Source organism: Emydura macquarii, unplaced genomic scaffold (genome assembly GCF_026122565.2).
Source record: "Emydura macquarii macquarii isolate MOO-44397 ecotype Brisbane River unplaced genomic scaffold, CSIRO-AGI_Emac_v2 contig_2636, whole genome shotgun sequence".
NCBI classification, from domain to species: domain Eukaryota; kingdom Metazoa; phylum Chordata; order Testudines; family Chelidae; genus Emydura; species Emydura macquarii.
Genome location: NW_027132773.1, coordinates 33,395,344 through 33,407,865, shown reverse-complemented (window position 1 = coordinate 33,407,865; position 12,522 = coordinate 33,395,344). Strand labels below are relative to the sequence as shown.

Here is a 12,522-nt window from a genome sequence, read left to right as displayed (position 1 = left end):
CATTTTGTCAAGGTAGAATTCTCTACTCTATGGAGCTAAAGCAGCATATTTGCAGTGGTGCAGCTGTGTTGTGGTAGTACCCATAGTGTAGATGTGGCCTCAGATAGAGTTTCTGGGACAAGTTTGGGTTCACTTGGTCAAACCGTTCTTGAGATGCTACCCCATACAATGAGCTGCTCATAAGAATCTTACAATTTTTATAACTTTTTTAATGCAAATACTAAGGCTCTGCCCTTCATAAAATGTATATTACTGAACTACCCCTGAGCTCAGCTATTCAATGTTACCAACATTAGAAATATTTCAAAGGTTATTACACTATAAAGGCTTTAGGACCTCTGATTACAGACAGTTTGCATTTCTGAGAGCTAGTGTTTCCTCAGGAGGACCTTTTGTGAGTGGCATACTGAGTAACATACTCACACAGTGGCCAAGGACCATGAGTTTGTATGGTGTGCACAATTTTGAGGAAGCTCAGAATACCCCAGGTGTATCCTCAATGTCATCTTCCCAAGTCCTATCCTAGGAAAGTTTGGGGGAAATAATGTGGCCAGGATATGAAACCCAGTATGGTGGCCTGGGTGACTGGGCTGATTATGGGAGGATCTAGTCGCCAAGTAGAAAATGAAACCAGAGAGGCAAATACAAGGGCAAGGATGAATTGGTTATCTACTGAGAGAAGTTCGTTCACTTCTTGCTGGGAAGCACTAGGTATGTTGGACTAGGTCTGGGCTGTGCGCTGGGAACAGGCATGCTTGTGTGGGGAGACGAAAATGAGTATATTCAGTGCATAGCACAGGCATGCAAGCCCTGAGACTGGGGGTGTAAAGATGAGAACACTCACTGAGCTTAATGGAAGAGTTCACAACTCCCAGAGCTAATGTTTCAGGCTCTTAGCATGCCGAGAGCTGCTTGTGTCTTTCCAGAATGAGGAAGGTGGTGAATATAAATTTCTGAAAACTATGAAACAGAGTTAAGCTGATGCTTTCCTCCATCACACTGCCCCACAACCTTAACTCTGTCCCCCTGGAGCTAGCAATAGGCACTGGAACAAAATCAAACCTGACCTATTCCTAACAAAATCTGCCACTTTCTGCATTTTTCTGCTGTGTTGTCCAATAAAATTCTCAATCATTATTCCTCAGTGACCCTCACAGTGTTAAATGTAGCAGTGTTGATCCAGGCATTAGTTGCAGCAGGTTGCCAGAGCTCACAGTACCATCTGGCCAGAGGTGCAGGTGCAACTAGAGGAATTCCCCCCTATTTTCTGGCCTGACTTATGCAGAAGATCAGTCTGTGATCACAATGGCCATCTTGGTGCTAAAATTTAGGAATGTCAAAGTTTTAAAATGCTTCTAGAGTTTCAGGGCTGCTAGAAATGCTTCCTCTTTCATGTCCAGAGGCAGACATTCCATTTGGAATGCCATGAAGATAGGGGGAGATAAGTGTGTTTCATCCCATTCTAATGCTCTCTTATGTATTTTCATTGCTTATCAGAACTTCATGTCTGCAGTGGCATGCACACATTGCTGTTGCACTGTAACTCTAGTATTTTCTTGGCATACCTTACAATGGAGTGCAAGAGTCAGTTGGGACTTAACCGAGCATGGTGTCCCAAAGGAAATCCTTCAGACAACAATGAACATGTGTTAACAACTGTCAAGTTTTAGGGCTTCGTCTGGACTAGGTGAAGTGATTGAGTGTAGGCTGGGTTTATTTAGGCTGTTTTTGCAAAACTTGACCTAAACTCAACTTTTATCCTAGTCAAGAAGGTCTAAGTTTCCCCCAAACTGTTCTTCTTCATGCTCTCTGCTGTCCTCCACATGCTCAGAAAGGGTACAGTCCTACAGTCTCTCACAAGTGCTTGTTAGGGCATTGCTGAAAGAGGGCATAGTTAAAGTTCTGTGGGGGTGTGATGTGGGAGACATTGCCTTGATTCTACATTTCCTAGTTTCCAGTGATTTAAATTTAGCTACCCTGTGTTTTCTGGAAGGGTGCAAGGCAGTGCTAGACAAGCTTAACTAGAAATTTTTGGGGAGTGAATTATTGCAAAAATCTGCAGTGACCTATTTCAGAAGCATGAGATCTTTTGTTATTTTGGGAAAGAACAAAGTGTGGTTCTTAGTAATATATTTATCTTTGAGAGGGATTGGGGAGGGGGGGTTGTGGAAAAGGGATATAAAATTCCAGAAGAGAGGGAGAAAATCTTGCTTTATTTTAAAAGCTTGAGAATGACATTCTTTTTTTGGAACTAATATAACTGAATTATGTACGAGGTTGGTTTTAACATGTGCTAATATCCTGAAAGTGCTTTCTTTAAATAACTGAGAAACTTAATTAACATTGACAGTTAATTACGAACACCAGTGTTCATTTATGCTTCCGTATGCATACTTTTGGTACTAGTTACTGTCTATGATATTAAATTTGTCCTTCATGCTTTTTCAAGTAACTTGTATCAAGTAAAACATACTCACCATTTGATAAATCCCTTGCTTCACAGTTTCTTCAACTCTCTTTCAGATTTTTGAACGAATTTTGTTTATCTGGGCAATTCGTCATCCAGCCAGTGGCTATGTTCAGGGAATAAATGACCTTGTTACTCCTTTTTTTGTAGTCTTCGTTTGTGAATATATAGGTAAGCTTTGGCACAATATTTAATTACAAATTGGTGGTGATTTCATAATATGTGTATTTAGTGTGACAGTACTTGGGTTTAGATGAATAAATAAATTACGTCTGAGCATATTAAATGGTCATCTGCTGTTTAAGAGGATGATATATTGGACAAATGTGATTGCCTTAAATATATATGTGGGGGAGGGGAAGTGATGAGGGTATTATTTACAATTAAAACTATGTACATATTTAAAATAGTAACTTTAAAGTATCCAGACCTGTGTTACAAATAAAGTCCTAATCCAGCAATCTGTTTTTGTGTAGGTACCCCTCCTGACTTCAATAGTACTCTGAAACTTTGTCCATGTAGAGTCCTATTGGAGGTACAGGGGTCCCGCATGGATCAGATTGCAAGGCTAAAGCCTGCTGGACTTTTTAGACTTAGGGCATATCCTAAGTTATACCCTAGTTTTTTAACTATATTTAATTCTTATTGCGACTATTATGAATGATGAATGTTTTTATAAGGGCTGGTTTTCTGTAAAAGCTGTAAATATCCAGGAATAATTTGTCGTCGTTTTATTTTAATTTGCATTCTGCATTATAACTAAATTTATTACCGGGAAAGCTATTGTAAAAGTTCACTGCTAATTATAAACTATTGGGTTATACTTGTGTAAATCAATGAGCTATTTCAGATTGTAGTTTTTCCATTTTAAATTCCTGATCTATTTTCTAGTTTATTGTGTATGTACTGTGTAGACTCTTAGAATAAATGCAAGTCATTATTAAGGGTAAACCACAAGAGTGGAAAATATTTGGGTTAAAACCGCTTTACATTTCCCTTACTTTCTTTTCAAGTGTGTGTGTGTGTGTGTGTGTGTGTGTGTGTGTGTGTGTGTGTGTATAATGAAAATAATCACAGTTGCATAATTCATACATAACTTTACGCAGAGCATTCAATGTTTTGCTGAGTTTTGATGTGTTCTGTCTCTGTTGTGGGTTGTATTTTGTGTATGTCTTTACTTTTCTCCTCTTCCTCTTGTTCCCTCTTGAGTTACCCTATGGATGTCCTAATCAGATTGATTAGATTTAATGGAGGACAGATTACCCTTGAGTGCATGAAAGACTATCCATTTACTGATTTGCATGGCAACACCTCTGTTGCTTTGTTTCATTTCTTGTTAAATAGGAAGACTTTTCATTGCTAAGCAGCTAATGAGAACTACTGCTGCTTACTCCCTAATCATCTCTTAAATAGGGGTAGAGGCCTACTCCTGAGAGTGCTTGCAGTTTCTGCCTCTTACTCCCTCATTTGACAGATAATGAAAATGTTCTTAATGATCCTAGAACAGTAGGATCTCTGTTGGTAGAGTTTAGAGTTGTTAATTGAAATAAGAAGCTCAAATGAGATGTGATTAGATAATTGATATTCCTTGTTAAATAGACCATTTAATTAATATGGTAAATAAGTTTGTCTTTACCACCAACTTACGTTGTGAGACCTTCGTAATTGTTAATGTATTTGCCTGAACAGTATGATGGGATCAGAAAAATGACTATTTCAGTAATTGTATTTTTTTAACTGGAAAACAAAACAACAAAAAACTAATAGTGAAAGTTGATTTGCCAGTGAAAAGATGTGCCTATCAGCAAATTACATTTTAAATGTCTCATTTCTATTTGTTACCTACTAAAACATAACTAATATGGATACAATATCCATGTGAACTATATTTTTGCAATATATGATATTTGAATATTTCTAACCCTGAATGCTTAAAAATATTTAGTCATTCCTCTCAAAATTGAGATTGGCTTAAAATCATTAAACTTTAAAAGCAACAAGAAAAATGAACAATCAATATGTTTTATTTGCCTTCTGGTTTTTGAGCCTTCATGGTGCTCTCCAGTTACATTTTCAAGTTTTTCTCCTCAACCAAAGCTTAGAATTTTTTAAACGAAAACCGACATTTTTACCTAATCATAGGTTTCTAGAGGTTGGGCTTTAAGAAATGCACAAAAAATTGTGAGGCCCTTAATAAAATTGTGGGAATTGGCAGCACTGCTTTTTTCTTTCATCACTAATTTCTTATAAGATTAAAACATAGTATTGCAAAAGTTTATTAAGTCTATTTGGATAAAATTGCAAGAACTAAATTGCACACTGGAGTTAAATAGTATTTCTGGAATTTGGGTAGATTGTCAAAACTTGTATGAAGTTTAATCAGTAGACATATAGCACCATCTTTTACCCCTATTGCGAATTTTTAAAATTCTTGTGCAGATTTTAAAATAATATAATTTTATTTACTTTAAATAACAAACTAAATATTACATTTTTAAAATGATTTTTCCCCACAACTTTTAAACATGAGTGATTTATGGTTACTAGATTACATTCCAGAATAAGCTGTTCCACTGTTCTCCTTTGAGTCACTGTGTTCTTGCAAGTTTAAGTTCTTGGTGTGTTCTTCCAGTAGAAGCAACTTGGCCTCATGTAACGAAGGTATAAATAATTGCCAGTTCATAAGTCAGTGGGAATGTTGTTTAATGTGACCTTTTGTACACTAATTACATCTTTAAGAAAATGTGCTGTTGTGATGGCATTGTTCATTCACATCTGTGTAGCTTGATCAGAAACAAAAGTTATTGAAGTGAGTCCTTCATTAGTAAATAGTCTGCACTTGTGAATTGTTCAGACACAGTGATTCTCTATTATGAAGAGCTAAGATGGTAATTCAAATAACGTAACCCATGTGACATTCATATTTTAGGAATAGAAGTCTGTTTCTGCTTTTTCACAGGATTCTCCAGCACAGTGAATTCCTTTTCTAGGCATCTTAAATTATATATGTTTAGTTTCCTATGGAGTTCTTTACACCTAAAATGTATGTCGACCTAGCTACATCACTTAGGGTGGTGGAAAATCTAGCCCCCGGTGTAGATGCAGCTAGATCAATGAAAGAATTCTTCTATTGCTGCATCTCTGTTGTGATAGTGTTTGTAATGTAGACATACTCTTATAAATATGGGTTAAGGTGCCTAACTTCATGGCTGATTAGAGCATTTTTAGTGGCTGAAAGGAGGAGCTTAAATTGTGAATGTGACCTGTCAGCTGCAATGGATTGGTGGCTGTGTAATACAGGTAAGTCTCACTAATTCCCCAGTCTGCATTAAAATCATATTTCTATATTGAATGTCCACTAAGCATATATCAACAAGATGCTGCTGAGCAGAAGCCTTATTGCATGTCATTATAGGAGCACCATGTCACACCCTTGATGCTCTGCATTAGTGTTTCCCAGCGGCCGGTTCATGGACTGGCACTGATCCCTGAGATCTCCCTGATGTAATTTAGGAAGGCAGAAAACCAGTCCCTGGTATCAAAAAGGTTGATAAACATTGCTCTACTTCACACAATAAGGCCTACAATGGAGCTAGAACTCTTAACATAGATGTTAGAGATGGGAAGGTCATCCAGTTAGTTTCCCTGTAAGGATTGTGCTCGTGTGTAAATTCACTCTTGTTTTGTTCAGTTAATTTTTAAATGTCTTAAGTGATGAATCTTTTATCATTTCACTTGGATACTTTTTTGATAATCTCTGTATTCCTCATTTCTTTTTCACATTTATTGGTGTCTGAATGCATGGAGTCTCTGTTCCAGCATCCATTTTGATTCTCAGTTGGGCCCCAGCCACATATTTATTAGGAAGTCCAATGACTGCCCCATTTCTGAGTCATTGCCATTGATTGAATCTGATGGAGACAGAGATCACTCAAATGAGGGAAGAGAAAATAGCATTGCTTGCCACTGGCCTTCTGTTGAGAATAAGCAGGCCAGTCTCCAAAGTTGGCCTCTGCCTCTGCCTCTTTCCTTTACAGTATAGAAGGGAAATGAGATTGGCCAGGCCTGTTCTTGAAATAATTGGCTAGGTTATATGTTTAAACCATGCTTTTGTCTTTTATATGCAAGTTTTCACTTTTGTAGATTGCAGATTTTAAAAAAATAACAGTTTTCTTCAGTATCGGTCTTTTGGCATATAATATAGCTCTCAATATTTGCTTGGTGGATTTAAATTTGGCACAGAATCTTACATTTTCTTACAGGCTTCTGCTCACTACACCCAAGTGGGAGAATCCATGTGAAACTGACAAACTGTGACTGTTACTTATCCCTTTGGCGTGCTGCCAATTAAGGCACTATTATGTGCAGGCTCATTAAAGCAATACCTCTTTGGAAGCCTTTGGGTAAAAGGGTGTCAGGGTGGGAGGGGAAAATAAACCTGAACAGTAAACAGAAGAACACATGGCTGGTTTACAAAAGGTCCTAAGAGAGAGGAAAGAGAGGGCAAGGAAACTTGCAGGGCTGGGGAAGGGAGAGGAATGAGTACTGGAGAAAAATCTTATCTAAAACACCTTTTCTAAAACTTTGAATCCCCTGTTTTTAAAAGTCCTGGAATTTTCTAAATCAGCAATTATTTATTGGAAACTTCAACCTTTGTATCTTTCAACAAGGCCTGTTAAAAATAGTATAATTTAGATGCACATTTTCCAAATTGGTATTACAGAGACTTGTTAGTTAAGGGACCAATCCTGTAAAATTTTAGTTTGGGTTTACACTTAAGTTTTTTTTTTTTTTTTTAAAGTAATCTAACTACATTGGTTACACACATGATTTTTTTTTACTAATGCAGTTATACTGGTAAAAGTCTCTGTGTGTACACAATTATACTGTTACAAAGTGACAGTTATGTTGGTTGTATTATTTATTTCATCTTCCTATACAGGAATGGCTCTACCAGTATGAATTGCCTTTATAGCTGCATCCACATTACAGATATAGTTAAAGTAGTACACTTTTCTAGTGTAGATAAGCGTTTATGCCACTAACTTTAGTGCTCATGATGTTTAAAACAATACATGGTAATGTCTACAGGATCTGGTCTTAGGGCTGGCCTGCACCTAAAACTTAGCTTGACCTAGCTACATCACTCAGGGCTGTGTAAGCTCGATCTACCTATGTCATTCATGCCCTGTGTAACATAGTTAGGTCAACCTAACACATCATGTGTAATGGCAGGTAGATTGACAGAAGAATTCTTCTTTCGACCTAGCTACTGCCTCTCAGAGGTGGATTATCTACATCAGTGTTTCTCAACCAGGGATACACGAATCCTTGGAGGTATGCAGAGGTTTTCCGGGGGGTACATCAACTTATCTAAATATTTGCCTAGATGTACAACAGGCTACATAAAAAGCACTAGTGAAGTCAGTACAAACTAAAATTTCATACAGACAATGTTGCTCTATACACTGAAATGTAAGTACAATGTTTATATTCCAATTTATTTATTTCATACTTATATGGTAAAAATGAGAAAGCAAGCAATTTTTGGGTAACAGTGTGCTGAGTCACTTTTATGTCAGATTTTGTAAGCAAGTAGCTCGGTATGCAAGACAGATCAACTCCTGAAAGGGGTACAGTAGTCTAGAAAGGATGACAGCCACTGACCTACATCAACAGAAAATCCCTTCCAGAAGTGTCTACGCTATAGCAGCACTGTTTCTGTTATTCTTTGCAGACAGAATACAGTTAAAGTTCCCAAAACAATCTTAACTCTGTCTGCTTCCCTATCACACTCTGTAGGATCTCCAGTTTTTACCTATAATTTATCCTTTATGTGCACTAGTGTTGTATCCTCTCTAGTTTTCATTGGATACTTTGACCAATTTATAATTCAAAATCTGTGAATGATTAGGTTTCAGATTCATATTGGTACAGGGCATACAATTACCTTTGTAAGCTCTCTAGAGTAGGTTGACAGAAGGTTTGATTTTCTTCAAATTCTGCTGTTTTGATTTTGCAACTGGATTTTGTGTTCATGATGGAATGGGAGGTAGTGATAGGTATTTAAAGACTGTACATAGAGCGTAATATGTGAAAATAGTGTTGATTCAAGTAAGAGGCTGAGGCAGGTCTTTAGTGTGTATTCAGAAGGTGGTGTTGTAAAAGGAGAGTGTATTGGAGGAAAGTTTATAGAATCTTAACTCTGAATTCTGAGATTAACAAATGTATCTCTTATAACTGGAGTATTCTAATTAATTTTTTTCTGAAGTAATTGATCTGGGTCTATGACCTTAACAAAGACTTCTTTTTTGGGATTTTTATAAAAGGGCTTAACCTATAGCAAAGTAAACTAAGAAGCTGGTAACTAATGTTAAATTGGGTTTCTCTGATAGCAGTTCAGCATGTGCCAAAAAAACAAAAGTGAAAAGAGAAAGAGTAACATGATATCAGGATGCTTGCTACACATATTAAATCACTTGAATAATTTGGCCTTTGATTAAATATCATGTATAATGGAAACAATTTGTCATAACTACTCATGAGGATCTGAAAGAATCTCCATTATGATCTGTCTTAAGTTTAAGCAGTATTTGACTCGGGCTTTTAAAAAATGAATTCTTGATTGTTAATACTAACGGGAAGAAAAGGAATATGCTAAGCAATCAGAAAAATAGAAATTACAACAAACGCAATCAACAGAAATGTATTGTCATATCTGTTGATGTATAAAACTTAAGAATGTTTGAAATTTTCTATCGTGTTAATGAGATTTCCAGAGAACATTTTAGAATGCAGCACATGACAACTGAAGTGCTACGGGAGTTGTAATTAGTGGACCATTGACAAGGGAAGTAAATTCCCATAGCCTATAGGAAACTACAAGAGCAATAAAGCATACAATTTATTATGAGATGAATTTCAGTGATAGCCATTCTTTCACATATTCCAATTATCAGAGTATAAATTAAAGTTTGGATGACAGTGAAGGAAAGAAAAGCTATCAGAGTTATGTTAATACAGTCAGAGTTTTATGAAGCTATTGTAACTGTCATTGTTTGCATTTAATTAGCGCTTGATTGCTTTTTGTTTTTGAAATGTTGAGAGGTCTGCTAAATTGTAGTAGGATTTTGCATTCTTTTAATATCCTGTTTATAGTCAAGATGCTTATTGTATTTTGGGCTATTTAAACAATTTCAAGCAATGCTGCACTTAAATTTTGTAGATTCTGTAAATTTTTTTTGATACAAACTATTAGGTATTTAACACAATCTTGTGAGAAAAAAATTAAAAGGAAAAGAATCCAAGTTTGATTTACAGGGCATAGTGTAAAATCTTGTTTTTGCAGACTTTTGCAAAAATGAGGGGGAAGTAGCACTTATATTGGCTGATATTTTTGTTCTATTTTGTTATGAAAGGTCTCTTTTTACAGTCTATTTATATCAAGTGTCTTTTGGTGACAAACTCATTTTATAACACCCCCCCAAAAAATTGAATTCTGGGATAATCCATTTCGCGAAGCAAAATTATATTACTTAAATGTAATATCATAGACCATTGTGGATCTCTTTTTTTGGGTCAATATTTTGGCAAACAATAGTATAAAAAGGAAAGTGATCTGTCATAGATTTTTTAAAAGGCCTTAGATTTTTTACAGGATGGCTCCCTCTGTTTTTGTAAGTGGTATTATAATTGAAAATATCAATTAGGGTTAGAACAGAAAAGCTAGACAACCAAAAAAGTATTATGGTAGAGTGGTAGCGAGACCATAATTAAGTTTGTGATAGGGATTTCAGTTTCACAGGGTAATGATTTGTTTTAAATATAAAAATGGAATGGAATGGAAAATAAACAATCCCTGTGTCTGGCCATCAAGGTTAGGCACAGAAATATTCCTCTGAAGGAAAAAGAAATGTAGTCAAGAATGGCTTTATTTTTTTTTAGAGAGGGAGAGACTGTTTTTATCTGCTATATTGGGGAAAGAGCATAATTGATAGCATCATAATCATTTTCTTCAGAAAAATCCAGTAATGAGTCATGATAGATGAACTTATCCCTTCAGATACACAGACCACCTTTGTATTGTCTTTGTGACTTTGGGCTGGTCTACACTACAGAGTTTTGTCGACAGAAGTCAGCTTTTGTTGACAAAACACTGGAGGCATACATACGGAAATGCTCCTCCCAGGGATGTAACGTCCCTGCTATGCCAACATAATAAAACCACCTCAATGAGAGGTGTAGCGCTTATGTTGGTATAGTTAGGGTGACACAGTGTCAGTTCCTTACGTCGCTGGAGCAGTGAAGAAGAAAGCTAGGCAGCTAAATACACCTTTATAGCTATGAGTTAGCAACCACATACATGAGCCTATTGAATTGTTCATGACAAGTGACTGTGATGATAGAAGGCAGAAACTAGTATGTTGATTGATAAATACTCTTGACTAGTGTAGAATTCTATGGTTTTGGATATTGTGAGAAAAGAGTGAGGTACTTAAAACATTTCTTTTACTATCCCTCCCCTCATCAGCCAGAGACCTTAACTAAACAATTAATTGAACAAGAGACACAGCTCTTTGACTGCACCCTTCCCAGGCAGGACTATGGATCCATATGTGACTTAGAATACAGATTGAGACAATTACTCTGTAGGGTGATAAGTGGCAGAAAATTGAGACAGTAAATTCAATTTATGCAATTATTAGGTATATGAAAGAGTATTATATATAAGATGACTTAACACAGAACTGGAACAACAGTTCCTGAAAACCCACACTAGAGGCCTGGCACCAGTGCAATTAAAAGAAAGACAAAGGGGTCTCAGTTCAGGACAACTGCTCCTGTTTTTCCCCTTCGTGGTTCAGTGAAGGCCCCGTGCTCTCAGGTTTCCAGCTCTCTAGCTGTAGCCTTTCTTGGATTGAGACCAGTTTCTCTTTCTCTCCTGACAGGCATTCCAGGCTGAACAATTCCTTGCCTTCAGTGTGTTATTCCCAGCAAAAGATAGGTCGGCCTAAGCAGACTTGCTTGCTGTCTTGTCAGAGCCAGTGTAGCTGCCCACAGTTAAGCTACCACACAGCTCTTTCTATGTAAGCTTATTTGTTCTTTGGATTAAAACATTACAGAAAAAACATGTTAAAAACAATAAAATAACGATGGCATAGGTTCAAAAGGCCAGCATCTGGGAGGATTTGGATTTCCCTTCTCCCGGGTATTTACCAGGAAATCCACTTCATACATATTGTCCACCAAAGTCCTTTAAAGTTCCTAAAATTTCCGGAGATTGCATTAGTCAGTCTCTTCAGGAAGTTGCGTACAATTTCACAATAACACATACTCAGTTGAATTTTTAATACAGTGGACTTCAAAGTTATGAAACATAATTTCTAATGTTTATCTTAATTCCATAAGGTTTGTCCAGGATATTGTCAGTTTGTCACAACACAGCAGTGGAACAACAGTTCCTGAAACCCAACCCAAATGGCTTGTCTACACTAGAGAGTACAGAAGGTCATTCGTGGTCTCTGAGAAAAGCTTATGATCATTAATGGGGAGGCCCTCTACAGTGTTCTGAACCTCTGTTGGACACCCCAGAAGTTGGAGCCAGGGTGCCCTGGCATATAACTGCCGCCACGGAGATGGACCTGGCAGCTGTATTCACAGCATTTAGAGACACTTGGCAAGCAATTTTGGCCAATAGCTGACTTCCACACCTATAGACTGGAATTGCTTCCTGCAGTCATGTGGCAGCCACTCACTCACTATGTTTGTTGTAATTAGGAAAGCTGTATTTGACCGTGATCATCTGGTAGTTTGCAATCGGGAACTGCAGGGTCGCAGATGAGTAAGACTTTCTTCCAAAGATATCCAGTTGTTTTTGGTCCTTGTCATAAGGATTAGATCTTGAAAGTGATGTTTACTCCATTCATTCACTGCAACCACCGGTACAGAGTTAGATGGAGGATAGGAAATAAAAACTCAAAATCCTAATCCAATCAGTGCTTCTTATCTCCCTTGTGCACACTGATGGAATAGTTGCAGGTGTTTGGCACATCATC

General features: G+C 37.0%; 1 protein-coding gene across 7 annotated transcripts in view; it reads left to right on the top strand.

The window, feature by feature from the left end:
- TBC1D22A (TBC1 domain family member 22A) overlaps positions 1-12,522 on the top strand; it is a 422,295-nt gene that overhangs the window by 95,895 nt on the left and 313,878 nt on the right. For all 7 annotated transcript variants that reach the window (XM_067564390.1, XM_067564388.1, XM_067564386.1 and 4 more), the window contains one exon: positions 2,524-2,638. In XM_067564390.1, coding sequence (XP_067420491.1) covers positions 2,524-2,638 — 115 coding nt within the window. The remainder of the gene's footprint in view (positions 1-2,523; positions 2,639-12,522) is intronic.